This window comes from Diceros bicornis, chromosome 11 (assembly GCF_020826845.1).
Source record: "Diceros bicornis minor isolate mBicDic1 chromosome 11, mDicBic1.mat.cur, whole genome shotgun sequence".
Classification (NCBI taxonomy): domain Eukaryota; kingdom Metazoa; phylum Chordata; class Mammalia; order Perissodactyla; family Rhinocerotidae; genus Diceros; species Diceros bicornis.
This window is the reverse complement of record NC_080750.1, coordinates 66504950-66518296: the sequence shown is the minus strand read 5'-3', so window position 1 is coordinate 66518296 and position 13347 is coordinate 66504950. Positions and strand designations below refer to the sequence as shown.

Below are 13347 nucleotides of genomic sequence, written 5' to 3'. Positions count from 1 at the left end.
GCAGTCCTTGTCCATCAAAACCTCCTCTCTGGCAGAGGCGGAGAACATGGCTGACCTCGTAGATGGTTACTGCCGGCTGCAGGGGGAGCACAAAGGCTCTCTCATCATCCATCCCAAGAAAGGTGCGTTGCCACTCAAAGGCAAATGGCTTGATGGGCAGATGGCGGCACAGCTGAGCCGCGCCCCCAAGGCAGAGTGGGAGAAGCTAAGCCATTGACCAATATATGAATGAAGAGGCTTTGGAAGTATGGGGAGGTGTCACCCAGCCCCTCCTGACATGATGCTCCCTGTGGTCCCATCCTGGGTCCTCAGCTCCAGGCCTTGGCCCTGTCTGTCCAACCCTGGCCCTGCTGGCTGAGGGGCGGCATGGGTGCCGGCTCCTGGGGGAGAGGTGTTTGTAGCCCCAGGAAGATCAAAGCTGTTGCTAGAACGTGGCTGGTCCCTCCTGTGTTGGTGTGTCTGCTTGGGGGATGAGATCAGGAGGGAGGGAGCTTCTGGGAAGTAGGGTTCCAGAGGGCTGGAACATGTGGAAGTGGCAGGAGGAAGCCTGAGAATTTCTTCTAGAAGGAGGATTCCAGTTCAGGCCAAAGCCGACCCAGCTCCACTCTGACCGTCACTGAGCACCGAATGGTGGGGAGGGGGCTCCCTTGTGTTGGCTCATAGGAGCAGCGAGGTCAGCCATCCCTCCAGGACCCTGTGTCCCAGCCCCCCCTCTTCCTCCCCTCTCCCCAGATGGTGAGAAGCGAAACAGCCTGCCCCAGATCCCCGTGCTGTGAGTACAACCAGAAGGCAGGGAACAGGCCCTGCACTCAAGCTGTGTCTGCCCCGAGAAGGCAGAACAAACAGGGAGCCTCCACCCCCATGGTTTCTGGTTTCTGGGCCCCAGGGGAGAACGCTGGAACCCCAGCATTTCACAAGTGACAATTTTTCACCAGTAAATTTCTCCCAGTAAATTCTTGCAGGGAATTTGTGCCACTGGCATCATCTTAGGGGGGATTGTTGCTGTCCCCTCCCTCCTGCCCGCTGGCAGCCTGGGACATGCTTCCATGTTATTGCCATCAGGACAGGCTGCTTCTCCAGGCAGACAGCGGCACAGCACAGCTGTGGGTGGGAGAGAGTGGGCCGAGGCTGTGGATCCTGGGGGAGCATTGCCAGGCTCTGAGCTCACTTGGCTCCTGCCCTCCCATCTCCTCCTACAGAAACCTGGAGACTCGGCAGTCCCACCTCTCAGAAAGCTGTAGCATAGGTAAGCCTGCCCGTCTGCCATCTTCTCCCCACACCCAGAGACTCTCCTCCACCTGCTCTTGTGACGTCGTCAAGGATTCCCTCAAAGTTACAGAAAAATGAACTTTCCCTCTGACTTCTCAATGATAGCTTAAAATATCGTTACTCCTAATAGCTAACATGTATTGAGCAGTTAGTACGTGACACCGTGTTTGTCTCAGTCAGCTCGGGCTGCCATAACAAATCACCGCAGGCTGGATGGCTTAAACAACAGACATTTATTTCTCACAGTTGTGGAGACTGAAAATCTAAGATCAAGGTGCCAGCATGGTCAGGTCCTGGTGAGGACCCTCTTCCTGGCTTGCAGATGGCCGCCTTCTCTATGTCCTCATGTGGTGGAGAGATGGAGAGCTCTGGTCTCTCTTCCTCTACTTATGAGGACACTAATCCCATCATGAGGGCTCCACCTTCGTGACAGCATCTAAACCTAATCGCCTCCCAAAGGTCCCGCCTCTTAATGCCATCACACTGGACAGGGTGGGGGTCAGGGTTTCAACATATGAAATTGGGGGCGACGTAAACACTCAGTCCAAACCAGTGTTAAATATGTAACAGGTATTATTTTATTCGACCTTTACTACATTCTCCAGAAACATTCATTTCACAGAAAGGGAAACTGAGATTAAAGGAGACTAACCAATTTGCTCTAAATAACACAACCAAGCAGTAGTGAGCAGGGACTCAAGCTGAGGTACCCTAGGCTCTGTGGCCACTCTGAAGCCTGGAACAGGAGGCTGTTCTCTCACCTGGCTGCCCCCTCTCCGCTTCCAGGGATGTCAGCCTTGGTTCCACTGGCTTGCACGTGAGAGCCACATACCTGTCCCTGGTGGAGCCCGCTGAGGGCATCTTGCCCATGGGACGTTCTCTTTCTGTCATTGCAGAATCAGACATCTACGCAGAGATTCCCGACGAGACCCTGCGAAGGCCGGGAGGTAGGTCCTTGACCCCACCATGTTGACCACAGCCAGGGCTCTGTGAAGTGACATTGTGCAGATGCAGGGGGACTTTCTTTCCTTCCTTCGTCTTCTCCCATGTGTGCCTGATACAGGGACAAACCTGAATGAGGCACCTTTGATATGAAAGCCGAGATCATTCTTTGTATGCCCACACTGTTGACCTCTTGTGTGCCTGTGGTGTGTGGGGATCTTAAGAGCATGGACATGGGACTGAGCCTTCAGAGGGAACAGGGCAATGGCTCTTCCCTGGGTCTGAGACAATGGAATGTTCTAGACCCCCTTTCCCAGTCCAGCGCCTGTATCTTGGCTGAGGTGCTGTTGGGGAGTCTGGTAACACCTGGTCAAGAGGGGAACAGAGCTTGGCATTAGGGCTTGCAAACACCCAGATTCCTGAGGGGATGCCAACCAGTCTCAGAGCTCTAGGACTGTCTGTTTTCTCCATCTGCGCAGGCCCACAGTATGGCATCACCAGGGAAGATGTGGTTCTGAATTGTATTCTTGGCGAAGGCTTTTTTGGGGAGGTCTACGAAGGTGTCTACACAAATCATGTAAGTTCCAGACTCTTTCCTGACACTCCCCTTCTTCTCTGTAGGATGAGAGAAGAGCTTGAATTTTCTAGGGGTGGAGGGAGCCGCCATGATGTGTGGATTTCATCCACTTGGCATTTGCAGTATTTATGAAATACCAAGGGAGCAACAGAAATGGGAGTCACTTCCAAGAAGGAGAGAAATACCGGGGTCGAAATAGAGGTGGCACCTGGAGGGGGGTGACCGACTCTTGGTGGGAGAATGCAGTTCTGACAAAAGGAAGGGCCAGATCTGAGGCCAGAGTTAGTCTCGAGGCCGCCGATGGTGCAGGACAAGGTTTGCCTGTGTGGTGGTGCTTCTGCCAGGCCTGGGGAAAAGGCAGAGCCAAAGGAAGGAGGCAGCAAAAATGTAAAGACCAACCACAAAGAGAGGAAAAGACCTGGAGCCGCGTCTGATGATGGCCCTGCACCTGCTCCACACAAGCCCCTAACATTGGGCAGACCACGTGGCCTCTCAACCTCAGCGTCCTCATCTGGACAGCCAGGGGCCTCTTGCAAGTCTTTTCCAGTCCCGACCCTGATCAAGAAGAAAGGGAGAGGGGAGAAGTGGGGGGACGGGGTAGAAATGGGGAGAGGAGGAAAGAGGAAGGAAGGGGGAGGAATGTGCTGTGCAGAGACCAGGAGCCCGGATGTCACCTGTCCTCCCTCGGCTGGCAGCCAAGCCTGTGGGAGGACCATGTGATGCCCGGAAGGGGACGCTCTCGTTTGAGCACTGGGCCGGACCGAGGGCCCTGAACACACTCTCGTTGCAGAAAGGGGAGAAAATCGGTGTGGCTGTCAAGACCTGCAAGAAGGACTGCGCTCCCGACACCAAGGAGAAGTTCATGAGTGAAGCAGGTGGGTATCCCCTGAGGAGGCCACGGCCCCGGGAGCTGGAAAGGACCCCTGAGGCTCACAGGCCTCTAAGACGGGGGGCCTGGAACCCAGGAGGAGGCCGTGAACAGCTCTGGGACCCACATCCGGAGGAGGGGTGTCACTCTCCGTTTCTCCCAGTTGGGACAACAACGCGCGTGTCCCATATTGGACCTCAGAGCCCCCCGCCCATCCCTCTTGCCCCCAATTTCAGTGATCATGAAGAATCTCGATCACCCGCATATTGTGAAGCTGATCGGCATCATTGAAGAGGAGCCCACCTGGATCATCATGGAATTGTATCCCTTCGGGGAGGTGAGCTGAGGTGACAGAAGAGGAACCCTGCGATGACAGCTGGGCCACTGTTGAGCAGGGCCTCCGGGTGGGAAGCATTTAGAGTGGAGGGGCGCTTAACTCGCAGCTTCCTGATTTCTGTCTTCAGCTGAAACAACCCAGAGACCGTTTGTAGAGGAAATTGCTGGAATGTCTCACCAGCCTGGGTTTCCCTCCCACCCCTGCGCCCCAGGGAAGGGCTGGCGGCTGAGACCGAGCTGGGGTCCTGATGGCACGTTCCCCTTCCCGCAGCTGGGCCACTACCTGGAGCGAAACAAGAACGCCCTGAAGGTGCTCACTCTCGTCCTGTACTCGCTGCAGGTCTGCAAGGCCATGGCCTACCTGGAGAGCATCAACTGTGTCCACAGGTGGGCTGGGGAGGAGCTGGGCCCCGTGACCTGATCCTGGAGAGGTCGGGGGTAAAGCGGGGTTTTGGAGCCTCACAGACCAGTGTTGAAACCCCACTTTGGTCCTACCCAATGTGACAACTAGAGTGCTTTCTAGGAAACGTTTCTTCATCTGAGAAGTGGAAATAGTGTTATGTACTTAACAGGATTGTTATTAAGAGCGAATCTCAAGTCCTGGGTGTCTGATCGTAACTCAATGCATTCTAGCCTGCTTCCCTGTGGGTTCCAGGAGATGGCTTCCCCACTTGCTCTCCTCTGGCTCGCGCATTTGGTGACACAGGCCCAGGCAAGAGGGACGGGGCTAGGGCCATGCCGGGAAGATCCTGGGGTCTGAGCCTTTCCAGCCTGTGCAACTGCCCCTGCCCTGGTCCCCAGCATGCCGTGGGCTGCCAAGTCCATACTCCCTCTGGCTGTGGAGCTGGCCCCTTCACCTGGCTTTGTTCCAAAGCAGGTCCCTGCCACGGGGGACATGGTCCCCTGGGGGAGACAGAGGGGGTGCTCTCAGAGCACTGGGGTGAGCGGGTGAATTCTTCAAACTAACACCACTGACATCCCATATGTAGCCTTGTGGATGATCCATGCAAAGCAACGTTGGGGGATGTAAACATTCATTCATTCATTCGTTCACTCATTCAACAAATAGTATGGACGTCCTATCTGGTGCCTCCAGGCACTGTCCTGGGCTCTGGGAGAAAGTCACAATCAAAACAGACAAAATCCCTTTCCTGTGGAGCTTTCCTCCTAGCAGGAGGGTGAGACGCAGGCAGTAAATGGTCTGGGGGCAAAGGTGGTGGGACAATAGATTTGTTCTTCTGTCGGCTTGTGTGAAGTTGTCCTGCTCTGAAGTCCTCTTTTCAATAATAAAGACAAATGATAGAGTGGAGCCTGCCTGTGAGAAGCAAGCAGACAAACCACTCGGGGTTAGAAGTGAAGCCAGGAACACGAGGTAAACCAAGTCAGCGCATGCCCCCCAGGAGGGTGAGAGCTCAGCTCTGAAGTTAGGCTGCCTGGGCCCACCTCGTTCCCCGCCCGTAACGTGCTGAGCAGGCTCCTTCGGCTCCCGTGCCCCGGGCTCCTCCTCTGAACCAGGGGTCTGCGGGTCTCTCTCTCGTGACCCACGCGCTGCTCCTGGCTGTCCTAGTGCTCCAGGGAGTCAGCTACATGCTGCAGCGGCTGTGGCACCACAAAGCCTACACAGTGCTGCGGACTTGCCGATGGAGAGAAAGCTCAGCGTGTGCTGGGAGCCGACAAAGGGCCTCGTGTGTGGCGGGCTGCAGGGCAGGCCTAGGCTCCGCCTGAGCTGGGCTGCGGCAGGACCACTCGCCAGGTCAGGGAACTGCTAACCGACAGAAGCTGCCCACCTCTGCTCCAGAGACTGGTCCCTGGCCAGCACTCTTCTTCATCTCTCTGTCCACCTGTCTGTCTGTCTGTCTGTCTCTCGGAAGCATTCTGAACCACCTCTCCCTTGTCTTTGCATCCTTCTTCCAGGGACATCGCTGTCCGAAACATCCTGGTGGCCTCCGCTAATTGTGTGAAGCTGGGGGACTTTGGCCTCTCCCGGTACATTGAGGATGAGGAGTATTACAAAGGTGAGGGGGTCAGTGTTCCAGCCTCTGCTTTGCCCCTGGAGGGGTCGCTGAAGCCAAAATCCCAGAATAAAGCCTCTGGTCAAGGGTCCGCAGGTCGTTGGGTTTCTGGAGAATAGGCTGTATTTCTGGATAATTCTGGATCTTTCTTCCCTAAATATCTCCTGTAAACCTCTTTGCCCACCCCAAGCCTCTGTGACGCGGCTCCCCATCAAATGGATGTCCCCCGAGTCCATTAACTTCCGCCGCTTCACAACGGCCAGCGACGTCTGGATGTTTGGTGAGTGGAGTTTCAGGAGGGTGTGGAAAAGGGTTCCAATTCTCGCCTCCATGACTGGGCTAACGGGGGGTTCAGGGGCAGGGTCTGGACCCCCACCCCGGCTTGCAAGGGTTCTGTTTGCTGCAGCCACGGAGAAGTCCCACAGTAGGGAAACCAGTGGTGGGTTGGCGGTGATACGGACTAAGGACTAGCCTGGGCAGTCTTGGCTAATCTTCCTGGAAAAGGCTCTTGAGACAAACGTGTCCTCCACCAACCAGTCCCAAGGACTATGTGCGGACACCCGGGAGGGGACCCTCAAATGAAACGCTGAGGTTTGCTCTGAGAAGGAGGTACGGGGAGAGGTGAGAACAAAACCAAGGGATAGACAGACAGCCCCTGACCGGGCACCCAGCAGTGTGGATTATCCCTCTCAGTTCTCCAGGCTGCCCCAGTCAAATCTCGTCATTATTACTCCCATTTTCCAGATAAGGAAACTGAGGCTCAGGCGAGGCAGGGGCTTGCCCATGATCACATAGGCAGCAAGTGTTGGTGCTGGGCTTCCAACCTGGCTTTCTGATGGAGGCTTCACTCCCTCCTAAGAGAAGGCACTGGTGATCCCAGTGCCTTCGACTACCACCTCCTCATCCCACAGAGCCCTAATAGCTCCATGTGGAGAGGTTCTGGGGAGGGGGCTTAGTTCACTTACAGTGCAGGTGATTGGTCCCTCGGTGGACCACCAAGGTGGGCAAGACCCCAGGGATGCTAGAGGGGGAGACAGGGAACACGGGACTCCCTCCCGGCAGGGACCGAGTGCTGATTGCCACTGGGTTGTTCCTGGGGAGGGCGGACTGGCCTCTCCAGGTGCGAGTCCCCCCCAGCGCGGGTCCTGACCCTCCCCTCCTGCCCTCAGCCGTGTGCATGTGGGAGATCCTGAGCTTTGGGAAGCAGCCCTTCTTCTGGCTGGAGAACAAGGATGTCATTGGGGTGCTCGAGAAGGGAGATCGGCTGCCCAAGCCCGACCTCTGCCCGCCTGTCCTCTACACCCTCATGACCCGCTGCTGGGACTATGACCCCAGTGAGCGGCCCCGCTTCACAGAGCTCGTGTGCAGCCTCAGGTGAGCCTGGAGCGAGGGGTGGGGGCTGCGGGCACAGGGCCCCCTGAGAGCGAGGCTCCTCTGCGCCTAGAGGTTTACAACGTACTTCCCTAGACAAGACGTGGTGGTGTCCTTGTTCCCGCCTCCAGAGAAGAGAATTCAGGTTCAGAGGCGGAGCCTCGCAGGAGGCAGTGACGGGCGGGGCTGGGACTTGCCACGGGACCTGCCCTCTGACCGACTCAGAGCACATGTCCCAGTGGAGTCAGCCGGTCCTTGCAGCAGGAGCGCGGGCCACACGTGTTACAGAGGCCCAGCAGCTCCGTCAGAGACAGACGCTGAAACTGAGTTCACTGTCAGGTGTGAGCTCAGGGACACGGCGGGCATGGGTGAGCCTCCCTCATCTTGGCATCCCTCAACACCGAGCACAGTGCCTTGCTCCTAGTATGAGCTCGGAAAATATGTTTGGGGTTTGAACAGAAAGACTGAGCCCACCTGTCACTGAAGTGCATGCTCTTTGCAGAGTGTCGGGGGCACCTTACAGCGCCTGGCCTGGGGCGTGCGACCGGCTGTCCCAACAGCACCCTTTTGCCTCTCCTGCCACCTCAGGTCATTCTTCTCAGAGAGCAGGGAAGGGAGAGATTTTTGACTGTTAAGACAATGACCCAGGGTCACCTCTCCCTTCTGAATGGAGCATCGGTGGCCTGGGGGGCTGATCCGCCTCAGCTGCCCAAGAGCCCTTATTCCCTGGGGACTGAGAAGTCCCCAGATGATGGGTGCTGTCCGAGCATGTTTTAGAGGGTCCCCCATTTCCTTGATGGCCTGCCTGCCATCAGCTCCTCTTTGGGTGGTCTGACTTCTTTTGGTGTCCTTTAGGGCAGGGGTCAGCAAACATTTTCTGTAAAGGGCCAGATAGTAAGTATTTTGGGCTTTGCCAGCCGTACAGTCTCCATTGAAACTATTCAGCTCGGCCGCTGGAACTCGAAAGCAGCCATAGACAATAAATAAATGAGTGGGTGTGGCTGGGTTTCTTTTTTTTTTTATTGATTGTTTATCTTTTATTTATTTATTTTTTTTTGGTGAGGAAGATCAGCCTGAGCTAACACCTATTGCCAATCCTCCTCCTTTTTTTTCCCCAAAACCCCAGTAGATAGTTGTATGTTACAGTTGCACATCCTTCTAGTTGCCGTATGTGGGACGCGGCCTCAGCATGGCCCAACAAGCGGTGTGTCGGTGTGTGCCTGGGATCCGAACCAGGGCCGCCAGCAGCGGAGCGTGCGCGCTTAACCATCAAGCCACAGAGCCGGCCCTGTAGCTGGGTTTCAATAAAACTTTATTTGTGGTCACTTAAATTTGAATTTCATCTAATTTTCACATCATAAAATATTTTCTTCTTTTTATTTATAAATATTTTTATTTATAAACTAAAAACCATTTTTAGTTTGGGGCCGTACAAAAACAGGTGGGGGCTGATTTGGCCTGTGGGCCGTAAGTTGCTGATCCTGCTCTAGGAAATCTAGTGCTCAGTTAAATACGGCAGCTTTAAACACTGTAGTCAACATGTGGGCCTTTTTTTAGGGCAAGAAAACAGCCACTGGAAACTGCCTTGGGAGGAGGCCTCCCAGAGAGGTTGCTGGGAAGGCTCAGGCTGGGACAGAGGGAAGGACACTGTATTTGTAGGAGCAAGGGCTCCAGCATGGTCTGCAAGACCTCCAGCTTGAAAAGCCTCTCTGTTCCTGTCTATCCCTTCACCGACACTCCCAATTAATTCTAGACTCATCTGTTGGTCCCTTATAAGGGAGATTAGAGAAGCCAAAGGGTTCCAGGAGAAAAGTATTCGAAAGATGTAACTTGAGAGGGCAAAAGCTCTGGGATGATGAGGGTAGGGGTCTTACTTCACTCTGGGGGTTGAGAACCATGGGGAGCTGTGACAGGGGGCCTCTCCTGGGGCTGAGAGGTGTGCCCCCTTAGAGGTACCAGGCTGATCCCTCACATGGATGGAGTTAGGGGCAGGCTTTTCTGGTGTGATCTGAAGGATCCCAAAGACCCCGGTGACCCCAGGATATCTCCCTCAAGCCACAGCCTGACAGTCCTCCACTAGAGTTAAGAAAGGAGTTGATGAGTCTTTCCCAATCTTTTGGGGTAAGAAGGGCCCTTTTAATGTCAAATTTTGAGAATTCCTCCATGTAACAATAGTTACACTTTTGGAATCTATTGATTGACAAGATGTAGTAAGCTGTATAATGAATTTTTTATTACACACAGTATAATGTATACATATCTGAAAACACAATACCAAATATTATATATTCAGTAGTACTCTTAAAAATAATTAAATAAGACAATTTATGTGATACAAACAAATTTTATTTAACACTCCATGGAGCGGGTAGTCTCCATTCCCAAGGGTCCAGAGAACTGCACAATGGAGTAGAAGGCGGGAAGCTCTTATAGGATAACGAATAAGGAGCAAGGAAGAGAAAAATAGAAAATGAATAAGGAGCAAGAAAGCAAGTGTAAAACCTAGAGTCGGCTTGGCGTTGGGGATTGGCCGACTGGACAGACTGCGTTTCTGGTCAAGCAGAGCCTTTAGAGGGACACAAAAGTTCTCTGAGTTTCAGTTTGCTGACGTGGCACCCGGGCAGGAGCAGCTCCATCTTGGGCCTAGAAATTTATTTCCATAGTATGTAATACTTGGTCTATAGACAATGCTTGGTGCACGTATGAACATATGGAGTCATGGACCCCCTGCAATCACTCCAGAGTCCTCTGGGGTCTGTGATTCCCAGGTTGGGAACCACTGGATTGGGTAAGAAAGGCAAGAAGCATGCCCATAGCTGACCTGGGAGTGAATCACAGCATTTTCCCATGAGCACACACCAGGAATGCATTGGTAGGAGGTTTAATGAAAAACAGGAGAACGCAGGCCTTGGTCACGAAGTTGTCTGGGTCATCAGAAATCTACGTGAGCGATCAATGCCAATAGCAGGCACAGGAGGACAAGAGGCATTGGGAGGTGAGCTGGAGACGCTTCCACTGCCCTTTTGGGCAAGGACTGGCTCTCCAAGGACTTCTTCCCACCATGGATCCATTCCTGTGACCCTCCCAACCTCAGTGTGGGGGCAGCCTCAGGGTCCATATCCCAACCTATCTCAGACGGATCTCGCCAGTCCACTCTGCAGAGCAGATGGAAATGGGATTTGGCGGTCCTTCTCTGGGCCTCTCAGGGCTTTGGTGAAATGCAGAGAGGAGCCCCCAGGAGTTTTTTTGTTTTTTTTTTTTTTTTTGGTGAGGAAGATTGGCCCTGAGCTAACATCTGTTGCCAATCTTCCTCTTTTTGCTTGAGGAAGATTGTCACTGAGCTAACACCTATGTCAGTCTTCCTTTATTTTGTATGTGGGATGCCACCACAGCATGGCTTGATGAGTGGTGTGTGTGGGTCCACAGCTGGGATCCAAACCTACAAACCATGGGCCACCAAAGCAGAGCACGCAAACTTAACCACTACACCACCAGGCCACCCCCCCAGGAGTATTTTTGACCTTGTTTTCCTCTCCTTATCTGACCTGACTCTTTGGCAGTGACATTTATCAGATGGAGAAAGACATCGATGCAGAGCAGGAGAGGAATGCTCACTACCGACCTCCCAAAATCTTGGAGCCCACAGCCTTCCAGGAACCCCCACCCAAGGTAAGCCAAGCCCTGGCCTCGTCAGTCCGTGAGTCACAGCAGAGCTGGGTCCCCATCTGGCTCACTCTGGCCTGACTAGGTAACTCCCCCTCACAGCATAGGCAGGATGTGCCCCCACAGTCCTCTCAGCCCTTCAGCCCAACCGCCCATCATCACTGAACTCTGCCCCCGCCACAGCAGTGCCCTGGCAGGTGGAATCTGAGACGGCAAGACAGCAGGCACCTGCGGGGCGGTTGGGGCAGGGAATCACCCTGGAAACCTTTCCCTCAAGAGACCAGAGCACTTTTATTTCTGGTGTTTTTTGGGACAGATTAGATCCCCCTCAGAGCACACGAATGGGGAGTGTCCTCGGGCCCCTTAGATCCAGCCTCTGTGTCCATATCTCCATGCCATCTCTGGGCTTAGGAGCCAGTGCCCTGCTGCCACTGCTGCCACACCATTGAGTGAGTGGGTTTTGAGGGACCATGCCTGTTTTAGTCAGCTTGGGCTGCCATAACAAAACACCATAGACTGGGTGAATTAAACAACAGACAGTTGTGGAGGCTGGGAAGCCCAAGATCAAGGTGCCAGCAGACGTGGTATCTGATGAGGGCTCTCTTCCTGGCTTGCGGATAGCCACCTTCTTGCTGTGTCCTCACATGGCAGAGAGAGTGAGAGTTCTGGTCTCTCTTCTTCTAATAAGGACACTAATCCCATCTTAGGGGCCCCACCCTCATGACCTCATCTAACCCTAATTACCTCCCTAAGGCTGTCCCTGCAAATACCATCACACTGGGGGTTGGGACTTCAACATTTGAATTTGGAGGGACACAAATATTCAGTTCCTAACAAAGCCCTATCTGGTCCAGGGCCTTTTCTCACTGTCCCCCTGGCCTGGCATGCCCCGCTCCTCCCCTCACTCTGGGCCCATCTCAGGCTTCATCTCCTCCATGAAGATGCTGGGAGTGCCTGAGCCCTCAGTGACCTCCTGTCTCTGGATGTCTGTGGCTCTCGACTGCTGATGGCAGGTGCTCCCACACCCAGAGAGGTCACACACACAGGGATTGGTAACCCCTCCAGTTACGATGCCCCCAGGAGGGCAGAGAGGCTGGCCTCTTTGTACCTTATCACCATTCAGCATGTAATGGGTGCTTGTAATGGGATGCAAATGATTTTAATGATAACTTTGCCCCTCATCTCCCCTTCATTCTGAACAAGCCTGACCTGTCTCCGACCTGATATTCCCCTTGGTGAGCTATGCTCGCTCAAGGAGAGAGACACGGCCTGAGTCATCTCTGTGTTCTGTCTCCAGCCCAGCCGGCCCAAGTATAGACCCCCTCCACAAACCAACCTTCTGGCTCCCACGCTGCAATTCCAGGTAAACATGTAACCAGAGGGCTGGGAAAGTTTGGGGCCATTCCTCATCTAGGTCCTTCCTGCACTTCCCTTCTTGTCCCTTTGAGGAGCAGCAATCACCTACTCAGGTAATGGAGATGACCTGTGTTGGCTCTTCTTTGGTATCCAGAAAAGAACTTGAACTCAGAGTACCTAGAGATCAAAAGAATCAAAATGCAATTCTACCAAGCTGTCCTCAGCTAAGATGTGCCTTAAGTCCAGTCCATGTGTCCAAGTGTTTGCTGCTCCTTGTGCCTACCTACAGCTACCTCTTCGTGTCCAAGGCCTCCTTGGCCTCCTGTCCTGAGCGGAGCCTTCTGAGAAGGAATCCCAGGCAGTTGGGGACAGTTGACATTCCCCAGAGAATGGAGTTGCTCCTTGGGGCTTCCCACAGAGCCCTGGCCAAAATCGAGCTGGCCAGTGAAGAGAGAGCAGGGTTCCACCTGAGCTTTCCTCTCACCTCCATCGTGACCAAGCACGGGAGCTTCCAAGCTTTGGGTCCCGCTCTCAGAATGTCTCTGTCCTGTGTCGCTCTCTTGCATCTCAGTCATAGGGAGCCCAGGTCGCTCTCTTTTCTTCTCTTACACCGCTCAGCTCAGAGTTGCTGCTCAGTAAGGGAGCATGTCAACCAATAGGAACAATGTCTATTTATTTGGTGCTCCTTATAGAAAGGTGGTGTCCCATGGTCATAGATTTCTCAAGGAAACACCCCGGTACCAAAACAAGCCCAACCAAGAACTAACAGGTAATTCCTCTTCATGTGAAGAAAAAATCTTGATGCAGAAGATAAAAGCAATGCCCCCCCCAAAAAACATACCCTTTTGTGATATTTAAAATACTGATTTAAAAATACACACACACATATCTGTAGACTAATCAATGTGTCAGTCTGTAACATGACTATGAAATGTAATTCTTTTCTGAAGAGT

At 53.6% G+C, this 13347-nt stretch overlaps 1 protein-coding gene across 3 annotated transcripts in view; it reads left to right on the top strand.

Annotated features, from left to right (window-relative positions):
- Window positions 1-13347, top strand: part of PTK2B (protein tyrosine kinase 2 beta) — a 127581-nt gene that overhangs the window by 103168 nt on the left and 11066 nt on the right. For all 3 annotated transcript variants that reach the window (XM_058550457.1, XM_058550460.1, XM_058550458.1), the window contains exons 11-23: window positions 5-122; window positions 733-772; window positions 1200-1246; window positions 2166-2216; window positions 2691-2788; window positions 3579-3663; window positions 3893-3993; window positions 4264-4379; window positions 5907-6007; window positions 6195-6284; window positions 7174-7378; window positions 10936-11044; window positions 12336-12401. In XM_058550457.1, the coding sequence (XP_058406440.1) occupies window positions 5-122; window positions 733-772; window positions 1200-1246; window positions 2166-2216; window positions 2691-2788; window positions 3579-3663; window positions 3893-3993; window positions 4264-4379; window positions 5907-6007; window positions 6195-6284; window positions 7174-7378; window positions 10936-11044; window positions 12336-12401 (1227 nt within the window). The remainder of the gene's footprint in view (window positions 1-4; window positions 123-732; window positions 773-1199; window positions 1247-2165; window positions 2217-2690; window positions 2789-3578; window positions 3664-3892; window positions 3994-4263; window positions 4380-5906; window positions 6008-6194; window positions 6285-7173; window positions 7379-10935; window positions 11045-12335; window positions 12402-13347) is intronic.